This window comes from Teleopsis dalmanni, chromosome 1 (genome assembly GCF_002237135.1).
Source record: "Teleopsis dalmanni isolate 2A chromosome 1, ASM223713v2, whole genome shotgun sequence".
NCBI lineage: Eukaryota > Metazoa > Arthropoda > Insecta > Diptera > Diopsidae > Teleopsis > Teleopsis dalmanni.
The window spans coordinates 211,359,977-211,383,725 of record NC_051846.1 but is presented as its reverse complement, the minus strand read 5'-3'; the positions used below and the strand labels follow the sequence as shown (position 1 = coordinate 211,383,725).

The following is a 23,749-nucleotide window of genomic DNA, read 5'->3' as shown; positions in this document are numbered from 1 at the left end:
AGAAACAAATAGAACCTCAAATAATCCTGTTACGACGACTAAAACAAAATAAATTAGAAAATTTTACATTAAAGAAAATTATATATAAATTCATATTTAATATAATATATTGGAAAAATTTAAAGAAATTAAAGGATTATATTTAAGGAAAATAATAAAATGTAGAAATATTGTAAAAGAAAATATTAAAAATATTATATAGAAAACATATCTAAGAAAACATATTTAAAATAATAAGAAAAGAAGTAAGAAATAAAGGGAAATTAAATAAATTAAAGTAAAATATTAAAGAAACAAAATTTTAAATTAAATAGAAGGAAATTAAATAATGCTATAACATGATCCTTTTGCAGAGACTGCAAAATCTTAAGGGGGGAGGAGTTACATATTAGCATTGATGCTAATATTCCTCTACTTATTTACCCCACTGTACCCAGAAAATTTAACTAATAAATTTCATAATTTATTAGGGTCACTCAATTTCAAAATTCTAAAACCTTATACAGTATTTAAATAAAATATCATTTCACAAAACTCTAAAATCTATACAGCATCCAAGTATAGTAATATTTCATACTTTAGCATTTTCTTGCTACACTTAACATTCCAATGAAACATAAACAAAACCCTAATAAACGCACTTGGGACAGTAAGTAGCCACAGCAGGAAACGCTACTATAAACATTTAAGAAGATACACGCATTTTTCTATCGCGTGATCATCTTCTTAAGAATTCATGACACACATACAGTCAAAAGATGAACTGTACTATTTCTGCTGATTATAGCATAATTTCAAGCAGAGAGCTTGAGAGATGACGCTATGTAAATAGCATTACATTTTTTCGTTGTCATGACAATAACAGAGGACGCTTCTGTTACAATTTTAAGTAACATTAAAACTTTATGCTAAAGTTCTGTTAGAACAAAACTTTAAGCTCTCGTCCATACAAAATCAAAAGCTTCAACTTAACAGAGTTGAGAGCTTGATTTTTGACACTGTTATTAGGGGTATAAAACCCAGGATCACTTATGTTAAATCCAGTTTTTGTTAAAGAGTACAATTATCTCCTTCGGTTCCGTATTATTGAAAAAGATTTCAATCGGGTTATTAAAAAATTATTAAAGTTATAAAAACTGAAAATATCAAAGTTATTAAAAAATATAAAAATTGAAATATCAAGGTTATTAAAATTAAAATATATTAAAGTTATTAATATTTAAAAATATTTAAAGTTATTAAAATTTTAAAACGTTAAAAGTTATTAAATTCAAATATATTAAAAGTTATTAAAATTTAAATATATTAAAAGTTATTAAAATTTAAATATATTAAAAGTTATTAAAATTTAAAAACATTAAAAGTTATTAAAATTCAAATATATTAAAAGTTATTAAAAATTAAAAGTATTAAAAGTTATTAAAATTTAAAAACATTAAAAGTTATTAAAATTCAAATATATTAAAAGTTATTAAAATTCAAATATGTTAAAAGTTATTAAAATCTAAAATATTCAAAGTTATTAAAATTGAAAAATATCAAAAATTATCAAAATTGAAAACAATATTAAAGTTATTAAAACTTATGAAAATTTATGTAAACTACTATTAAAATTATCAATAAAAATTAATTATTTTAAAAATTAAAATTCTGTGTCAATTTAACGTTTTACTTCACTATTCGCGTGCAACAACTAAAACTATATATGTATGTATGTACGTATGTATGTATGCTGATATGTATATGATTCTATCATCCTATGTGAAACATAGAACTTTTGTTATCAGTCTAAATCGAAGAGATAACAATATTTTTTTATATATAATTTGTAACTTTTACTCCCAGTTCTATGGTTCTTTTAAAATCTTACAGGTTCCCCCTAAATGCCTACCGAGCTATATTGCTATATGATGTGTTTAAGTATTTCTTTTGTAACTCTAATTGAACTTGTACAAGCCCACATATCAATATTGGATAATCTCTAAGGTCTCCAAATTCACTTCATTCGACGTAGACATTAATTTATAGAAGTTAAAATTTTTGACTGAATGATAATAATAATAGTCTTTTACTTCGATAAAATAAAATTTTCTAATGTAGTGAATATATGGGCGCAGTTCCATATCTTTTTAAGTTATATAAAACATATCTAGTCCTATTGATTCTGAAAACAATACCGTATTCTATTCTACTTTAATATGTTGTAATACTTTTAGTTATAATGTTTTAGTTATACAGCTTCTCGGATTTTAATCGAAAGGAAAAGGAAGATACAACCCCATATCCAATGCTCGTAATCTTATATATATTTTTTTTTACTAATTTTCCAGGTTGGTCTCTGAAGAACGTACATATAATGAATCTTTAATTCGCGAAGTTGGAACAATTAGCTCTAGATTTATTGTTTCAGACGATATGTCACATAGGTACATTTTGAACACTGGATAAGTTTACACCTATATTGGCACATTGCAATAAGTTACGTCAAATTTTAAGGGCGAATCACGACAAACTGCGAGTTGACTGTTTATGGCTCCGTTTAATTATTTTAAAATTCTTGCTTTATGAAGTCTTACCTCTTAAATGGTTTCTATTATACTTGAATTCTCTATTAAAGAACTTCTATTTCTATTTCTGATGCGCTCCAAATGGACTACCAATTAAAATAAACAACATCTTTCTAAACTTTGTAAGCTAATATAGCTTAGTTTTCAAAGAAACATCGATATCTGAAGAACTAAGCTATATAGGCATATAACATAGTGAAAAAATTGCTCAGAATAAACGGTAGTTCTATAGAAATAGGAATCTTACCCTAATAGATGTAGGTCTTGTATTAGGAATTTATGTATCATTATAACTGTGTAGAAAACTAAATCACTAGACGGTGATATATGATATATGTCATTTTAACTAATTCTTTTCAATTTTTAATCAATTGTTTGAGAACTCAGTAAGACTTTCAAGACTAGCTTCTGATAGTTCTTTGATTGAACGTTTACACAATATATAAAATCCAGATCATTTTTCTCTTGCTTTTGGCATGGACATCGGTACGGTAAATCAATGGTACACCATTTTAGTTTACATTATAGCTCTTCTTAGTCTGATGACTAAAAATGTTCTATATTACATATAATGTATAACTAATATTTACATATTTATCATATCATTCCGAACTTATGGTTGACTCACATATCTATCATATCATTTCGAACTTATGGTTTATGGACTACTCATAAATACCATGATACTTAAAAAGTTATTTAAAATCTCTAATGAATTTTGAAAATCACATTGTCACATACAATCAGGAACACTCATGTTCAATTGAATGGCCAACTAAAGCCTCTTACCAAACTTCATAAGCCAAACGAAGGGGGTAACCCATTGAACTCCTCCGCTTCTTCCGCTGGTTAGCAAATAGGTATGAAAAGTGTGAACAGGTACTTTGTTATTAAATACAAATTAAGGCAGCAAGTGCAGGCTTCAAGGTTGCTTGCGTATACTCCATCATAATCTCGTTGACACGCCCACCAAATTAATTAATCAAAACAGTACTGATGTAATGATGAGTGTGTTATGCAACCGCATACAAATTCATTACAAAGCGGCTTTCAGATTTTACATCTGCAATAATTTGCAGGGATTTACATCCCTACATGCATTCACATTTAAACTCATTAAACACCGAAAGGATACTTAATGTTGTCCTGATCGGTAAGCAGCGGAGCTGAGCGCAGCCAACAATAGCTGGAGGCGCGCATACTGTGCGATAAATAATCTATATTTATGCCTATTTGGAGTGGTATGCCGTGTACGCGAATGCCGAAATTGTCTGCCCTTCGTGATATATTGGCGGCAATCCGCAACTGCATTGACATCAGCATCCGCATCTGAGGCGCTCTAAGAGGAGAGCAGTCTGAAACTGCATTTGCGTATCGCGAACTGTTCGCGGACTGTTGTTGCGGCGGAAAAAATGGAGCATGAAAAGGCAAATAAAAAACGAATTAAATTAAAAAATAATAAAAACGAAAGACATTTAAATTGAATCGCATAATTCATTGCGAACCGAAATGAGATGCGCTTAAATGAGTGCAGAATGCACATGCAAAATCGCACATACTTGGCCAGTAGCAGTCAACTTTGTCAAGTCATCCACCCTATCAATGATGAACGGCTTGTCTGGAGCGTTGCAGGCAACATGGCTGCGGTTGGTATGGCCGATTGGAGGAACCGGTGCCAGTTTCGCTGTTGTTACGCTTGTTATTATTATTGTCAGATGTATGCACGCGATACGTGAGGCAATTGTGTGAAGATTAAAGATAAGAGTTTGCATACTGCACACTGCACACTGCATACTGCCTAGCACTTTTCGCGGTACTTGTTTGGTATGCGAGCGAGCGAGTTCCCGAACTTCAATGCAGTTTCACTCACGTTTGTGGCTACTTATCATTTATTGCGTAACTTCTGTCAGGAAAGTAACTACAAAAAGCATAAATCTAAATGATGCTTTGTATCTGCAACTGATTCACACATCAATGTCGTTATTTCGCCCATTTGCAACAGTTTTTACTGTATTTGTTTAGTTGTTGTTTACAGCAATTTTTCTTCTTCATCACTCATTTTAATTTTTATTATACCTCCAAAGTGCGGGTATCTCGATTGTACTGTCTCGATTGTACTGTTGGTTTCAATGCCTACGCTGGGAATCTTCGCCGCCACAGTTAAGGAGGAGACCGCAATTACGACTCAATCACGCAAGGACGTTTAAGTGAATTGCCAAGACAAAAACCGATAAAAATCATATAAAAACAGGAGTAATGGCAGCTTGAACACCACGAAGATCCAGAAGAATGCAACTGACTTCAAAGATTTAACATAAATTAGCTTACAATTATTGTTATTACGATTATTGCAGCTCATATATTTACTTAGCCCGCATGCGGCGGGCACTTATTTATGGATGCGCATAACCGAAAATGATTTCATAAATAAGATGCCGTCCCGATATGGGTTTCGGTTATTTTGGCATTTTTGTAATCCCATCTTATCTTGTTTTGGTTAAAAGTTTTCTGTGTGATTAAATTTCAATTTATTGCCTTTTATTATCAATAATTTCATCTGGGGCTTACATATGCTGCGGTTGTTGTCGTTGTCGTTGTAATCGGCTTTGTGTTATGCAGAACCCTCTCAAGATTTCTTAACTTCAGCATAATTAAATCAAAACGACAGAAAAAAATGTTTGTTGTAAATATCAATGCAGAAATTCCTTTCACACCTCAAACGCAGCAAATATTAATTAATTCGTTTCGATTAATTTATGCATTCACCGCTAAACACCAACGTTGTTTGTGTGTGTCTGCGCGTATTCCACTGTGACTCTATCAACCTCAATCTCAGCCCCAACCTCTATTCCAACCTCAGTCACAGCCATTTCCATTGATACTTGCACTCGCACATTTTACTTATGTAAACGTAATTTAAATTCCAACTTCTCCCATAAATCCTCTTAACCATTTTACCATATTTTAACGCTTTCACGGCTCCATTCCCGTACCTTCATTTGCACCTTCATTTACATTCATTTCGGTCGCAATTAAAAATTCAAACTCGTCCCTAGTCGAAGGAGCAATCCGAGCAATCCGTGCAATCCAAGCAATTCTCAAACAATAAATTCACACGTAATTAAGCTGCGATATGCTGTGATTTTAAAGGAATGCCTTTCAACAATTCTTCCACGTTGCGCTCTAATAAAAGCCAAATCGATGTCCTTTGTTGCAAAATGCATTGAAGTGAATTAAAAAAAAGCTTTAATTTTTGCTTTAATTCTTGCTAAAAGTGCGATTTTGCTTACCTGCTGATTTTATTTTACTATAAGAGATTTTCTGGATGAATATACATACATCAAACCTCACACTGCTCGATTTAATTCAAGTCTGAGAATAAAAATAAAAATTATTTTTCAATATAAATATTATCAAATTATCAGGAAAAGACATTAACAGTGTAATTAAATTAATTAATTAATTTAATTTAATTAAAGAGAAAAACCCAGGTGATAATATTAGGTGATATAAAAAGTATCCGCTGTTTCTGATACACATTTGAACACAAATTTTCTTTATTGAAAGTTATTTTTAATCAAGTATAATGGGTATATTGCCCATTATTATTTATAACCTCTTGCCATTCTTCAGTTAGCTACATAATTCCAACAGTGTAGAACGTCTGTAGCTTATTGACGAAATACCCAACCAAGTGTTTTCCTATGGTCTTTCTGTCAACCTATTTCTTTACTATTATAATAGTTTTGTAGAGACCAAAAAGCAAATGATATAGAAATAGTACAAAGCTCGAGCTATACTCTGGATACATTCGAAGATATGTGTAGCCCGGCAAATTCATGATGGAACTCATGATAAATTCCGTCAATTTCTTCCGAAACATTAAAGATATGTGTAATCCGGCATTATCATGATGGAACACAACTAAGGTCGCTGTTCCATGATTGTTTCGTTGAAGTAGTCGAGTTGATTTTTTAAGAGTAGGGAACAAGAGATTAACCGTTTCCTCCCAATTCCATCAAACACTCCATTATAATCTCATTGACACGCCCACCAAACTAATTAATCAAAACAGTACAATGATGAGTGTACTGAGCGACACAACTCTGGTCGCTGTTCCATGATTGTTTCGTTGAAGTAGTCGAGTTGACTTTTTAAAAGTAGGGAACAAGAGATTAACTGTTTCCTCCCAATTCCATCAAACACTCAACACAACATTATTTGCAGTTGATCAAGGTTTTAAAGTCGTTTCAAAAATATCACCACCCTTTGACCCTGATTGTTTCAGTTTAATATTCTCTATATCTATATCTATATGTCATCACTCGTAATCAATCGTTTTAAAAATGTTTCAATATCGTTGCGTTTAAGCAGTGTTTCACTATTGGTAATTCGGTGAATTAAATTTCTTTACGTTTATTCGGCGACACCGCACAGAGAGTATCTTTGCGGTGTCTGTTCTTTTTAAATGATTCCAGACTATCATATGGTTGATATTTCATGCTTCCACTATCTGCAAATATTCTCAAGATAAGCTCAGATCTCAGGAAGTACTCTCTGCCTTTACAACAGAAACATTACAAGATGTCCAAATATACGCGACGTTGGGATGATGTGGTGATGTTACTGAAAAGATATGTATGTATTAGTATTGCATCAAGTCGCATAAGTCAGTCAGTTTAATTAGTCATCGATAGATATATCGTAAAAAGGGGACGATATACATCATATAGATCGAAAGAGATCAGTTATATAGTATCAATAGATGGCACTCAATTAGCAACCCTGGCTTATCTCGAAATTTTTGTGTTTTTGAAAACAACATCGGTTGCTATGATTCATATGTCTACTTATACCTACATAAGAATTGTAACTGATTAGTAACTTAGCCTCATATTCACTAGTTGAATTATGTTATATTATGTTATGTCTGCAGAGTTATCATTAAGCTTATATAATAGCATCCATATTGTTTGGATTCACAACATAAAATTTGTACCAGCAACTTATCGAGTAACAGGAGATGAGAACAACCTCGCAGAAGATGGATGAAGTGAATAATGACCTGCAGAGAATACTCATGGGAAGAAAAGCTAACACATCTAAAGGATTGGAAGACTCTTGTTCGATATTTTTAGGACATTTAAGGACTGATTCACAAAGGATTATTATTTGTAGATAATATAAATATGATTTTAAAATATATATCTCTAATATTATTAAATTATTATTAATATTAATATAATATACTTTATCTCATAAAAAAATTACATATAGATTTGTAATGGCCCCCAATAACCCGATGCAAGTATTGTTTTAACCTTGATAAGTTCAAGTTCGTCAATGATCATCTAAAATGTATTAACTTCATATTATTTATAAAAAAATGATTTTATTTATTTATGTTTTAGTCTTTTATTTACCTTAAGGCGTTTATTGTATTTCATTGCATTTTAATTTACGACTTTTTGCCACCAACCAGCCAAAATGAGTAAGTTCAGCTCTGACAATGAGAAATAAAAGAAAATCGACCACAAAAATGTATCTGAAAAATATACAAAAAAAAGCCACAAGTCACGTTTTTATTCAAATTACTCAGCAAATTAAAAAAGAAACTAAAAATTATTAATATGTGACAGTTTTTCAAATTTATTGCAGTTGAAAAAATGACAAATCGATATCAGTCGGAAATTTAAAAATGAGAACATAAATAACAATAACAATAATGACGACTTAAGTGGGAAAGAAATTTAAATAAATCAAAATTCAATTAAATAATTTTTTTATATGTGAAACAGTAAATTATCTTGGAACCAGACAGTCTGACAAATTTAAGCCATTAAAGCTGTTATCTGAGAAATTTTTCAAATCGTTGCACCAGACCACGGAAAGACACAGAAGATTTTGGCGACAAACTCGACACATGATGTGTCTTCTGTCATAGCCCCTTCTCAGCGGCAGTCCTCACTTAAGCTTATCTTCTTTAATGCGCTTATCAAACAAGCTTTTTGCAATGTACGTACTTTCTTTCTTGGAAAGTCGGTAGTCAGTTCTTTTATCCTGCTTCATCCTATAAATCAGTTGACAGCTTTGTGGCGCTTTACGGAGCACATTTTTTAAGTTCCTGAGATCCGTGCTGTGGAGACGAAATGCAGTCATAATATTTTTTTATGTAATCCAATTCCAATATTCGTACTGCCGTACATCCAAACTGCTACATACACTGTCTGTCTGTGTGTTCAACTTTGTCACGATTAAGTTGTCCAATTATGCATGATAATTTGTGACATTTTTTTATTTATGGTGATCAATTTTATTTTCTTCCACTTGGTTAGAGTTACTACATACACTGGAGGCCTTCAGGCTCCATTAAAAATATTTAAAATATTACGATAATATATTTTTGAATATTGTGGAGAAAAAAATTTTTTGTATTTTTAGTACTCGACATGAGTTTTATGAAAATAAGTAAATTTTATTATAAAACAAATGATAAATACTATCAATTGTCTGTCATTATTTACAGTGGTATATCTAGGGTTACTTATTATTCAAGCAATGAATATAGCAGACTCACATTCCTTAAGGACAAGCAGCCACTGACAATAAAGGCTCTATAGTGCATCCTGTGCTTGTTAGTTATGTGTTGTATTGAACTACAATCGGTTCTCTTCCTATAAACCAAACTGTGACTGCCCATAAAATTTACAATTCTTGATTTTGACCTCAACTTTTCGAAGTGATGTCACTCGGAGCGGACTAAGTAAATTAATTTTATTGTTTTTTTTTCATATTTTTAAATTTATTGAAATTACTCCAAATACAAGTTACGATGACCTATCTTAAGATGAACATAAATATTTGTATTAACTATCAATTTTATATTCTATTTATTTACAAATCTTTCACGCGAAATATGTAATTAAAATGTAATTTATTTCGTTCAAATCCCTTAAAAGCTACAATCTTCCATAAACGTGGGTGTCTGACTCGCACTATCAATCTTCTTAGTTTAACAGTTCGAGATAAAACAGGTTCCCGTGTCTTTGTTGGAAGACCAACAGCGACCGAAAGCTCAAAGAAATGCCATCGAGGTATCAAACGAATCAATAAAATCAATAAAAATTTCGATGATAAATGCTTAAATAAATTAGCGCTGACATTTGCGTAACAATCTCCATTGGTGTCGATAGAGGCAAATAGTAAAATGGGTCATAATTGGTTATCTCCAGCACTGAACTAATGCGTTGATCTCTGCGAACAAGTTCAGGTTTGTCGCATTAATTTCTGTTCAATATTTTAAATTTTATATTTTTTTTTTTTGTTGCCATTCGGGTTCATTGTACCCAATTTTAATAATTTTAAAATCTTTAAGGAATTTGTTATTTTTGTATTATTTTGCATAATTTTATTTGCGATTAAAAAAAAGATTTTGGCCTATTAGAACGGTTTTCGCATAACTTCTTAAAATTATTGACTAACATAGGTTTTAATATACTTTCGAAATTTTACAAAATTTTTATTGAATATTGAGAAAGTGAAGTCAATAAAAATATATATTGAACAATAACAAAAATATATTAATAGTCAGATACATAAAAACCATCTGAGGCAAACGTAGTTACTATTAAATGATATTAAGAACAGTAATATTGAGATACTTATGTTGCTGTAGTAAAACTGTAATAATATACTTATTAATTAATATTCGCACTTAAAAATTTACATATATATATAGTCTTTTACTTATTAAATACTTCACTACCTTTAGGACATAATCATAATTTGGATATGCGGTCGCATGTTAAACGAATCCTAATAAAATAAGTGCAATGTCTTATTCCATTTAACTTGAAACAGAATGAATTTCTTAACTCAAATGCTTTGATTATTTAGGAATAGATTTTTACATATTATATATAGAATTATACAGCTTATACAGAATATGCCTTCACCCTTATTTTTTTTTTTATTCTAATTTACTTTTAAATCTAATTTGAGGCTCGACAATAGCCTTTCTGAACGATTTCCTTTGATTTATGTATACATAAATTTTCTAATATCACGTTTTTTGTTTACAAATATTTATGAATTATCGGTATATATGAAATTTCTTTTAAAATATTGGATTTAGACTTCTATTGAGTCGAACCACTGCGAATGTGCTATAACTTTGATGCAATAACTGCCTCTAACAAAACCGAAAACGAATGGCATTTCAAATAAAGACCTGAATGTCCCCTGTAAAAATATCTCTAATATCAAATAAGGACTGGTTGAAATCTTAATCTAGATCGCCACAAAGATTACGATTAAAAGTCCCAACTTTTTCCAAGCAGAGATCTACTCGTTTCTTGTTGATATGATAGCACAGATTGAGATGCGAGATCACTTGTCAGTAACTCTAGGTTTATCCTACTAAGTAGAGACATTTTTTTGTGATTATAAGAATAAATTAGCTTCCTAGTTTACAGATGTTTCAAAATGTATCAAGAATAACATTTTTCAACGTAACAGAACGTAACTGCGTGACAAGTTATAAGTTAAAGCTTCTATAAAGCCAAACCTAACTTTCTATCTTATTTCAAATTCTTTTTATGCAGTAATAATATTTGGTTATTGTTTTAGTTTAATTATAGTAAGTACAATAAAACTTGAAATAGATATGAAAGATTATTTAGCTGGTGTCTGTCCTTACACTCCTTTCAAGCACCTCTCATCGTCATCGGTCGTCTCAACATATATCTTCAAAGTCCTTAATGAGTGTCAAAATGTCATGGCTGTAGAAAATACCGAACTTCACGTCAATTACAAAATTTATGTAACCCTTGAAAGCAAGGAGTACAACAATAACAACAACAACAAACACTTTTAAGTTCCTTCGTTGTATGGCATGTGCCGTACAATAACAACTTTTTGTTGTTCGTTGCATGTTGCATGCGTAAGTATCTGTCCGATTGCAGTTTGCTAATTATTAAAACTTGCATGTGTGACTTCATGAGTTGCGTAAAGTGACCGGCAGCGGGACGCTCGGTGCAATCCGTTGAATTACTTATGCTTTCCAATTACATAAACTCGCATGTGAGCGCCTTTATTCGATGTCGGTGAGTTGACCTAAAACTTCAACTTCGCTTTGCTAATTAAAATTCTTATCCTGGTCTGCTTAATCAACGAATATGCTGAAGTCTTTTTGTGGCTTTCTTGAGCATGAAAGTTCAGCAAGTTTTAACAACTTTAAGTATTTCGTAATACGCAAAATTAAACATAAAACTTTTAATTTAAAAATCTCATAATAGAGACAAAACTTTAGTTTATGTGCACCTAAACATATTATAAACTTTAACATGTTATCGTTATTGCATCTACAATGCGATTGTAGACAATAAATAAATGTATTCATTCCCCTTGCCTTACTCATCAAAACACTTAATCATCATCATTTAGCTTATAACTTAATTCCCAATTCGATACTAAATCATCATATTTATTTTAATTCAATTAGTCAATTAAGTTTTTAGATGTGCCCTCTGGACACACAATCAACATTCATCATTCCAATCAGCACTTCGAAATGGAGGCGCGCCAACATAATTTTTCGAACTTTACGACAAAATATAAAGCGAATTAGTAGAAATTTGATCGCATCACATTTTTTTCCTTCATCCAATTTGCATGATAACAAAATTAAATTACTTAAAAGAACGCTAAAAATAACAAAATTATTAGAATAAAATATTTAAATCAGTTTCTGCAGAAGACCGGTTCGGAGTGAAAGAACCTTTTTGTTCGAAACCGATTTAATAAACAATGAGTTCAGGCTTGTCTTCATTAGCGCAGATGAACGATTAATTATGCATAGTATTCCGACAAAAAAAAAGAAAAGAAATTAAATCAACATAACCACTATTACATAAATGTAAGATATTTAGCAGATTCTACTGAATGTTATCGTTCTACAGTAAATGTATTAAATCCACAGTAAAGAAACCACCGCCTTAATACGTAGTAGCAATGGAATAGTATGTGTATTATAAGAATCTGAATCTGATACCTCTTTAAAAGCCTTAAACTGTTTAGATTAGATTAGTCAATCTGCAATAAATATATCCACAGTAAAGAAAGCACCGCCTTAATACGAGTAGCAATGGAATAGTATGTGTATTATGAGAACCTAAAGCCTTAAAAGCCTTAAACCGTTTAGATGAGATTAGTCAGGTGACTTATTCGGTTACAAATAGCGTCTTTAACTGAATACTGTAAGTCGCTCAATAAAATAAATTTTCATTCCAACATCCAGCTAATACTATTAAAAATTAGAAATACAATTAGCTTAAGTATAATCACACAAATCCTTTCGAATAAAGACTGTCCAGATACATTTATTGTGGCTGTGAAATATTTAATCAAGGAAAAATATTTCACACAACAAAAAAATATAAACTAAATTCAAATACTTGTACCATTGCAACTAGATCTAAAGGTAGACTACATCCATCAGAATGTACGATGTTGAATATATATTTGTATCTGCAGAAATTCTAATAGAACATATTTTTACAGTCCAGACTAGTAGCCGATTATCTTAACAGGCACTGTTTTGATTTTGAAGAAGTTCTTGTTGTTTTTAGGTTCTGATGTAGTCACGGAAGTATTCTATATAAAATTTCGAATTTTCTTATAGTATTTAGGGTTCACTATTTTCCAAATTTGTCAGTTGTTTTTACATAATATTGTTTTTTTATGCCCAGAAATCCAAACGTTGCCTTTAAAATTAGCACTATTACATTACTGGTATATATTTGTATATCGTGAGTCCTACTCTCCACCGGGAGTGATAAATGTGATGAATGAAAAAAGATTAATTCATGAAAACGTATAAGTGAACACTAATTTTTTCTAGTGTTCTTCTTCTTGTTAATTAATACTCGTATTCTCTCTCTGTAAATTAAAAATTCAGGTTTATTTAATTGAATTTTAAGTTAGAAAGACTTAAAAAACGATAAGATTACTGAAATGGTACTACTTATTATTATCTATATTTGGAATAGATAATTAAAGATTTCTCTTGAACCACTTTTAGTTCCTTCCTAAGCGCTTTCTTTTGGTGTTTATACAAGAAACTCCACTGCAAGCACCTCAAAAATTTGTATGACAATCTTATCCGCTGCTCTCAATGAATATTGCCCTGATAACTCACACATATCAAGCTGCAATTTTTACGAGAAGTCCATTTGCTATCAGTCTCCAGTTCATCTAAAAGTAACAAATTTTTTTAATTATTTTATTTTCTTTAGAAACTCTTTTCACCAAAAAATGATTTGTGGATTAAACATATTATTATAGTTTCATAGTATGAACAAATTACCAAAAATTTATCACAAAAGCAAATTGCTTGAAATTTTTGGCATCTCCGGTCATTACTCAAAATATTTGCCATACTGGCGTTGCCTGAACTGTCGTCGCAACTTCATCAAAATCCAAGAATCCACAAAATGTGCAACAGACTCAATTAATTCCTGTCTACAAGCGAACGTTTTGTCAACGAAGACAACTTTTTGACGCGCTTTCCTTCCAGCCGGGCTGATGACTGGCCAATGAGTTACTTGAAAACCTGAATAAGCCGGCAGGGTTTCCAAAATTGCCAAAGTTTCTGCAGCAACTTTTTTGATTTCTTATTTATTTAAAATAAAATTTATTTTTATTTATTTTTTGAATTCTTTTAAATTTTTCATATATTTCGAATTTCTTTGCCAAATGAAATATGACAATTGCTCGCCATGAATTGTGCCAGTACTGGCAGTACAGGTACGAGTAGAGCACTCGAATTCAAGGTGCAAGGCGTAAAACTCATTGCAATATCTCCGAGCAGTTGTCCTTGCACACAGGAATAATAAAAGTTTTTCGAAGTGTGCTGATTCAGTTTATGGTTTTCGCGTCGATTCAATTGGATTGAATTGGATGGAATGGGATGGCGAAGTAGTCGGAGGGCGTTGAGGTTGTCGCATTAATTGAAAATGACAAATTTAATTTCTTTTATCAGATTTTTAATGATTATGAGATTCAATCTGAAGATACACAATAACCTCTGTAATGAAGTTGAAAGATTGATGGAAGGCATTGTGCGTATTTTATTCATAAATACTTTCATTGACAACAGTATGAAATTGATTTTTTTATTTAAGTTTTTATATTAAGTTTATATTTTGTAAGTTTATTTATAAGTTTCTTTTTTTACAGTTATTTTAAATTTTATTTAAGTATTTTCTCTGCTACTTACTTCCTCTTTCTTAAGCGCGAGTAACTTGTTAATTCTTCTATGTTATTTTCTTTGTAGTTCATCGATTGGAGTTTCCTGAGCACCAAGCATGCTAACTTCACTAGTCCTTCTGGTAACACGCCTACAATTAGTAGTTTGCTTCATATATAATTTCGTATATTCTATTTTTTTTCTTTTCAATAGGCTGTTATCAGCTGTTTACAATATCCTACCATTGTATTAGGTCATGGACGTTTGATGGATCCACCTGCACGTAATGCTATGTGGCGTTTTGGGTATCCAAATCCAGTGAATTACAATGACAATGAACTATTTTGTGGAGGCTATGCCGTGCAATGGGAGCAGAATAAGGGCAGATGTGGCATATGTGGAGATGCATTCCATGTCAAAACACCGAGACCACATGAAGCAGGTGGAGAATATGCGCAGGGAATAATTTCAAGATATTATACAGCTGGTCAAGTAAGTATTCAATAAGAAAATTATTCTAGTAAGAGAATATAGGTCAGTAAGCAAATGTGTCTGTTATAAAATTGCAACCTTTAACTTCCTTGCAGTATATAATAGTATAATATGTGTCCTAACACTTTACAGCATCTTTTTTAAATACATAGTTATAGTGAAAGGAAAATCAAATCTTTCCCAATTATCTAGTATTGAGGGTAGAAAGTTAGCAACCAAACGGATACTTTGATTAATGTAAGTATCTGGCCAACGCCAATATTGGAAATATCTCTGAAATTATTAGAGAACGATACACTGGTTCTTAATAAGCCTGGACATAAACACAATAGGTGTGCTAGTGTCATCTCCTCGAACGACGGTAGACATATGTCAGATTTAATAAGGCAAAGTCCTGTTAGGACTGATATTTACTTACATACTTTTAATCCTCTTCTATGAACTAAGTTGGAGATTCTACATTTTGAGTATAAAGGCCATGTCGGTTGATGAAAATTTCTGCCTGAAATACTGAAGTGGAGTTGAGAAGATGGTAGGATTTACAAATCCCTAGGTTTGAGAGATAGATTCTGTCTACTTGCCTCTATTTATCTTTTATCGTTGCAATAAGCCTTGCCTCCCCTTATCCTTTTGTACTGGTAGCAAAGTTGCTATCAAAGTATAAGCCATGACATAAGTAATTCAATTCAATACAATTTGTACTAGAATAGTTTGATAGAATATTGTCGTAGTCGTAGTGTCATCGAGCGGCAACAGTTAATATCTTTAAACCATTGTAAAATAAGGGTACCCATTTATTTAATGTGAATATCAATGGAAGATACATCATTGCCCGCGCTAGTGGGAAACGATCTCAATGCTATATATCTACTCAATTTAACTAACCTTTGAATAATGCATTTTGTGAAGCCCCCAAAATAGACATCCATTTATTAGGATTAGGACAGTATGGAGGTTTATACATCTCGCTATTTTAACATAATAAGTCACGAATTTCCTATCGCAAAATAGTTATTTAAATAATATTTGAAGTATTATTTATTATTTATTTATACTACTGGATAATAAAATTTATATTTTCATGTGTTTTATATATATATAAAGGGTTCAATATTTGTTGCCTTCACTGTTATTATGTATCAAAGTTTCTTTGTAAGCTCACATCATTGCTTTTGAAGCTCAATAGTGACAGTGGCGTCCAAAATAAATGACAGTAAATTACAATTATTTTAAGTATATATTTTTATTTATATACCTTTTATAAATATTTTTTATTTATTTTTTTTTTACAATTTTAAAAAAAAAGTACTTAACATATACATTATAAATTATTATAAATAAATTTGTAATATATAATGTAGTAAATATTACAATATGTAATATACATTAGAACTGATGTAAATGTTTAAATTTATTATATTAATTGCCTAATATTGTTTAATATTATAGCAATAAATAATATACACACAATGTTTTATTTTTTAGGAAATCGATGTGGAAGTGGAACTTACCGCAAATCATTATGGCCGGTTCGAAATGTTCTTATGTCCGAATAATAATCCTCGTCAAGAAGCCACACAAGAATGTTTTGATCGCTATCCGCTTTACATATCTGGCAGTAGTCGAGAACATCGATTCCTTATACCACGAGATGCTAAAAAGAAAGACATTTTCCGTTACCAAGTACGTCTACCGGCTTACGTCACATGTACACAGTGTGTGCTTCAATGGACCTACTATACGGCTAATATGTGGGGTACTTGTGAGAACGGCACTGAAGCCGTAGGATGCGGCAAAGCAGGTAATTGTATTATTTCTAAATTTAATTTGAAATTATATATAATTTGTTATTTAATTATAGAAACCTTCCGCAATTGTGCTGATATAGCAATTATTTCCAATACAGGCGGTGGTGTACCGCCAATATTTGTTAACAATAAATCTCCATACCTACTGTATTACAGGTAGAACTCTTACCTTTATTAATGTAGTTTATTATCTTAAAAATGAAAATTTCAATCTCTAAATATTTTTAGGGATTATCGCGCACCTGAGGAGAACAATATATTCCCCTTGATTGTACGGTAAGTTAATTCAGCTGTTTTATTATAGTTGTTTATTTGTTTTTTGGAGAAAAGGATGCGATAAATTATTTTCAAATCTCAGCTTAAAAAATTTTAAATATTTTATAATGAAAATAATTTTTTCTTTAATATTTGCTTTTGCTTCTAGCAACTCATCAAGGCATTAGCAAAATATGTAAAGTAAAAAGCGTGAACTACCGCTACACAGAAAGTCGCTGTAAATGCTTAACACACAAATATTTTTAGATAACGCATATTTTAGTTGCTTTTAGGAAATTTTTATGCTTTTAGTTTAATTATTAATTTTTAATTATAAATTTATCAACAATACTCGTAATTAATGGTGAACGCAATAGTCCAAAAAACTATTATTTAATAAACAAATCAAAACAAAATTACTTATGCCAAATAAATTAACAGTTTCGTTTGCTTTAAGATTTATTTTATTAAAATTAATATTAATATTTTTATTTTTACTTGTCGTATATATGTAAATATACATATATTATATTACACTACAATATCGCATTTATACACTATAAGTTTTTTGTTAAAGTTTTGAACTAGTTTTAAGTGCTTTATACATAAATCGCGTTTGGTAATGGTATTAAAAATATTCAACTTTATTAAATAAATGTTTCATTGTTACATTTTTAATTAATCAAATCATTGTTGTTTTATTTAAATTTGGTCGTGGATAAAAACAATTATAATGAGTAGTAGAACTTAAGAAATACAATTCTGTGTACACACACGGATGGTCATATTAGGTAATAAGATTAGGGATTATTTGTGACATATATATGAAAATATTTCTCTGGAACAAATAAACAAGGAAGTAAGAAAATAATTATTAATTAACAGGGTGCTGTTCATTAATACAGGTTGTGCCAGCATTTGTTGAATAATTATTAATTTCTAACTATTTTATTTGACTTTTACTGTAATTCATAAAGTACACAGAAAATACTGAAAATCTCTAAGTGCAGCGCATTATCCAAAATATCACGATTCATGTAATATTTTGGCATAATTCCGATATGGCGGGCTCACCCATTTGACAACGGATTTTGGTACAAACATCATTTTCAAGCCACATTTACTACTACGTTGTATATTAATATAGTTCGTTTTTCGAGACGTTCAGTGTTCTTCCACTGTTTATTTATTTTATACCTGGAGCTGCTTAACAATGTTCTTCTGTTAACCTCTATTTGTTACAGAAGTTCTCCAACATTTTGTCCGCAATGTATTCAAATCATATATAACAGCATTATTCCATATCTGTCTTCATCGTTCTTTTTTGCGCATCCGTAGCTTTTCGCATTCGATTATCTTAAGTCGGTTTCTTTCAGTAAAAATTCTAATTTATGTCGTAGCCATCAAAGTCTGTGATTTTTTGTTAATGTGTTATTACATTACTCTCTATGAGTTAGTGCAAGTCAAGATAATATTTCCTTCTATAAATAAATTCCTTTCGAACTGGCCGAAATAAGTATTTCCAACATTTTCATATCAGATATAGCAGGAGTTGTTGTCTCCTTTTCTGTCATTAACCACCATATTCAAGGCGATAGGCACTGTCAACACAATCTTATATGTTATATCATACTGTACTTTAAGTTGCTATTCATGCCGATATAACTGTAACTAGCACGCAGTTAACTTACCGTATTTCAGTACCATCTACCTAATACCCTTACGATACTAATCGGGAGTTGATATATAAGGCCTTTCTCAGTTAACAGAACAAAAATCCACTTTCTTTTCAATAAGTGCTATTTCAAATATTTCTAAACAAAATATTCTAAAGTAAAATATTAGAGTACTTCTACAAAAGCCAAAAACAGTTTAAGTAAATTCCATCCAACGATGCCTGAGATCATTTTCTCCAATATATTTTAATAGAAAAAAAAATCGATCCCTACATATTTACAATATTTAGTATTTCAAAATTTATCATTTATATATCTCTTTTAATATCCCTCTCTCTTTATCTCTGTCTCAATCACTCATTCTATCTATATTTCTTTCACCCTCTCTCACTCTTGTCTTGCTATATATTTCTCTCTTCCTTATTTCCTATCCCATCTTTCTCTGTTTCTCTCTCGCTCTCTGTCAAATGAGTTAGAATCACCGATTCCCTGATTTATACATAGATACTCTAACCACCTTACCATCGCACATCCATACAATTAAAACTTTTATTTACTGCATCATCAGAACAACAAATAATCACTTTATTTTAAAATATGTATATATTTAACAATACAATAAATTTATAATAAAAAAATTACAGATTCTAAATTTATTATATCTGACACTAAAATTTTAAATTTAACTTCTGTAATTTTCTTACAAAAATTTTGAAGAATCCCACATGAGAATCACAACACAAATATTCACGTAAAATGGTATTTGTATAGAAATTACTGGGAAAAATTTTACGACAAATGTCAAAATATTGGAGCAGTTTCGTAGTATATAAAAAAAATATATTTATTTGACCGGATTTTTGGTTTTATTAGTTGCTAGCAAGTGGCATCTGGATAGGTGAAGGCCATGATGAACAACAAGAAAACTGACACCTGCACCGATCCAATGACAATAGTTTTAATTAAATCATTTTTGGGCTCGATCAGGAACTTATCAAGTGGCATGGGAGTCACTACACGTTTAGGGCGCTTTCCATGTAATTTGGGTACACTATCAGTCTTAGTAGATTTAGGACGTTTTACACATTTCTTAGTGTTCTTTGTTTCCCTTACAACCTTGGAGCGTGCAACACTATTTTTATCCTTAGTCTGCGTTTTTTTATTTACAAGCTTTTGTTTGGCAGTTTCAAAAATTTCTTCTATTTTTGGTGGCTCTACTTCGGATGTCTCTTTTAACTGTATGTCCTGTGTACTATCTCCGCTTTCACCTAGTAAACTTGCTTTTTCGGATGAACATTCAGACAAATCGGAAAGCTTTTCATCAGCAAAGAAATTTTCTCCTAGAGTTTTAGAAAAATAACTGTTAAGAAACATTGGATCTTGATCTACAAGATTAAATGGTGTTAGAAGTCCATCCGACTTCAAGCAACTTAATAGTACATTTGGCTTCTGAGCAAGTTTATTAAACGATGTACACTTCATCTTATTTTTTTCTTCACCGTTAAACATCCAAAATTTAGAGTCAGCATCTGCTTTTAATTCACCCAAGGTTCTGTCTGCTCTCCTATATTCCTTAGCGATACCTATGTCTTGCTTAACACCTTCAACTTTCGCTTCAATCTGAACACTTTTTGCAATATCTTCAATCCAAGCACAAGAATGTGCTGACTCCATATTAGGAAGAGAAGTAACAAATGGAATTTCGTTCTCTGATTCGTTTTTACCTTCTGCATTTGTGCGTCGTAAGGTAGCCTCCAATTTTTCACCAAGCGCTTTTAAAATAATGATTTCTTTTTCGAGTGTGGGCACATTCTTGAAGATAACGTCAACTTGGGGCTTTTTTGATGCAGTTGAGTTCTCCAAAACAGCTGCCTTTTCTAAGTGCTCGATTTCATGTGCATTCATATCTAATGAAAATAATGCATTCTTAAGTATGAGCTCCTGACGCATTATATTTTCCAGTTTCGATTTAAGTATGTCCTTGAATAAGGCAGGATCATTCTCACGAAGTTTAGTATAACGTTCATCTGATTTAACTACATTCTTCAACAGCTCAGTATCTTCGTTAGATGTCAAACGCTTTTGCTGCTCTACTATGTGACAGAAATTACTTACGCAACGCGATGCATTGCTAAGAGAAGTTCTGGTGGGCACAGGTATAAGGGGTGCAATAACATATTCCTCCATTGAGTCATTTGATTCTTTCTTTTGGAGTTCTTGAATCGATTTGCAATCAATATCGATGGAAGTCATCACGTTTACATTAATACTGCTGTCTGCGCGATTTTCCGACGAATTAGTGTGCGAAGATGAAGAAGATATGTTACGAGCCTGCAGTAACTCCTTTATTGAATTTTTCGCGGAGTTGTTCGAGTTATTAGAGACACCTGTGTTTTCATTCTCACTACGTGGAGGCAATATAACGGTGCGCTGTACTGTGGTTCGTCGTATGTTTCTTGACTCTGGCAAAATAGGACGCACACCGGTTTTCCTTGGTTCTTGTTCGTGTGATTCTTGTTGCCATGGCACACTATTTGAAACTGGCGGTCCAAGACGATTTAGCGCATGGCCGCGCCGTTGTTCAGGCACATGTTCTAAACTACTTGCCTTCTTAACTTTACTTAAACGCTCCCAAACAGTCAAAGGTCTGGCCATAAGGACGCGATCTAAAATTGCATACAATGAAGAAAGCTAATGCCATTGTCCGAAACAATATCATAATTACTCCATATATATAGGATATGTTTTTACATATAACATATATATATCCTACGCTATATACGCTACGATATATCATATATTATACAATTATATCAACGACAGGTTCAAACTAAATAGTCGGCTACAAATATGTTTACTACAAAAATTGTTTTTTTTTATAAATACTTGTATTTCTTCATTATCTGAACAGACCTCGACGCAATATTGACGCAATAATGTTTCAAAATTAATCCTTCATTCCCTTTTTAGGATTTTCTTTTTATAATGTGACTATGCTGACTTTAATATATTCATATTTATTATACATTCCGGAATTTGTCAAAAAAAAATTTAGAAATCAAAAAAATAACATTCATTAGAAAGTTTTTATATTAACTCCTTGCAAGTACGGCCTACAGAGCACATCATGTTCATATCCTACACCGTTAATACGACTTCAATAACTAACAGGCTTACCAACATCCGTTATCATATCTCAGAATGATTACAGGCTCTCCGAGGAGGTATGCAGATCTTAGGTCAGTTATTGCTTAGTCTGTTGAACTGATAAACAAAAATCCAATCAAGGCGTAGAGAGGTATTATGAAGAAACCTCGCAGTTAGTAAAGAGTAAATGTGCTCAAGTGCACTAACTCAACTAGCCTCAACATAATTAAATTCAAATAAAAATCTAGTACTCACCACGATGGTTATTTTTGATTTTTTTTTTAATATCCTGGTTCTCGAATTCCTTATCTTCCTTTACATAGCTACCGAGCTTATTCATTGTGCGATGCATGATGACAAACCTGTGTTAATGGAATACACCTGAAATAGTCTTGAATAATAAATATATCAACTATTTCACTGAATTTTTTTTTTGAAATAAATGTGTTCCACTAAGGCTATAATCGCGTCAGACCTTTTTAAATCGGTGAAAATAATTTAATAACCTAGAAAATTTTGACATGTAGCTTTATAAATTACTGCTTCTTATTTGATTCTTACTCTGGTAAAAATAAATTTAATTTATTTAATTTCTCTCTTTATTGATTTATTTGAAAAACTTGGTCTATATGATGAAAATAAAAAAAATATTTTACAAAAGTATTAATTAAATCAATATATCTAATTAGCAGTGCGTTTACATTAGCTGAATTAAGGTGGCTTCATAATTATGTTAGTAATTGTATCTTCTTCTTCTAGGTGCCTTGTACGTTGGCTTGCTATTTTGATTGCTATTTTGAGTTTATGTACAGCCTCTCGAAAAAGTGATCTTGTACTTTTATTAAACCATTGACGTAAGTTCTTCAGCCATGATATTTTTTGTTTTCCAGGGCCACTTATGCCTTCAATTCTGCCTGCAATGATTAATTTCAGTAGTATGTACTTTTCCGGATGCCTCAGAATATGACCAAAAAACTCTCACTTATGGCATTTTACTGTCTCTAATATTTCTGTCTCTTTGTTGACACGCCGAAGTACCACTGTATTTGTAATTTTTTTTGTCCAGCTTATTTTAAGCATACGTCGATAGCACCATATTTCAAAAGCCTCGAGTTTATTCATCGATGCAACAGACAGAGTCAACGCCTCTATCTCATAGAGAAATATAGAGAATATATAGCATCGCAGCATTCTTATTCTGAGCGGTAATGACAGCTCTCGTGTGCACAGCAAGTTTTTCATCTTGATAAAAGGAATTTAATAGTAATTGTATAGCTATTAAAAATATTCAAACAATTAAATCAACACGGCAAAATTATTCTATAATTGTTTTCAATTAGAGAAATGCTGTCAGCAAACGTTCAAAAATAAAATCAAAAAAATATTATTTCATATCTTTTTAACAGTACGTTTGCACTTACAATATCCCCACAAAATGTACTAATGAGGTTTGATAAATATCAGTGTAAACATAGTATTCCATTATTCATTTCATTAATTTTTTCTTAGTGGTGAATTAACAACCCAATTAATAAAGTGTACACCTTAAACATTTCT

The 23,749-nt window shown here is 31.3% G+C and overlaps 2 protein-coding genes across 4 annotated transcripts in view; one reads left to right on the top strand and one right to left on the bottom strand.

Moving 5' to 3' along the window:
* Window positions 1-23,749, top strand: part of LOC119671754 — a 42,710-nt gene that overhangs the window by 18,308 nt on the left and 653 nt on the right. Inside the window, exons 3-8 of one of the 2 annotated variants that reach the window (XM_038082518.1) lie at window positions 14,902-14,956; window positions 15,028-15,306; window positions 16,792-17,107; window positions 17,168-17,270; window positions 17,343-17,390; window positions 17,539-17,667. In XM_038082518.1, the coding sequence (XP_037938446.1) occupies window positions 14,933-14,956; window positions 15,028-15,306; window positions 16,792-17,107; window positions 17,168-17,270; window positions 17,343-17,390; window positions 17,539-17,557 (789 nt within the window). In that variant the 5' untranslated portion in view covers window positions 14,902-14,932 and the 3' untranslated portion in view covers window positions 17,558-17,667. Of the gene's footprint in view, window positions 1-14,901; window positions 14,957-15,027; window positions 15,307-16,791; window positions 17,108-17,167; window positions 17,271-17,342; window positions 17,391-17,538; window positions 17,668-23,749 lie in introns of those variants that run through there. The other variant, XM_038082517.1, reaches the window with a different exon arrangement.
* Window positions 19,712-22,772, bottom strand: LOC119671753. Of its 2 annotated transcripts, XM_038082516.1 has the most exons (3): window positions 22,668-22,772; window positions 22,448-22,573; window positions 19,712-21,711 (listed from the first exon to the last, which is right to left on the bottom strand). In XM_038082516.1, exons 2-3 carry the CDS (start codon window positions 22,542-22,544, stop codon window positions 19,922-19,924), a joined length of 1,887 nt encoding a protein of 628 aa, XP_037938444.1. In that variant the 5' UTR covers window positions 22,545-22,573; window positions 22,668-22,772; the 3' UTR covers window positions 19,712-19,921. The 2 variants fall into 2 exon arrangements, with proteins under 2 accessions (XP_037938444.1, XP_037938442.1); XM_038082514.1 differs by having other exon boundaries at window positions 22,448-22,772.

Bases quoted from the DNA above. Each gene is read 5' to 3' on its own strand.
- LOC119671753 (XM_038082514.1), bottom strand. From the start codon at position 22,544: ATGCATCGCACAATGAATAAGCTCGGTAGCTATGTAAAGGAAGATAAG. The intron at 21,712-22,447 runs GTGAGTACTAGA...ATGCAATTTTAG, and splicing joins AATCAAAAATAACCATCGTG to ATCGCGTCCTTATGGCCAGA.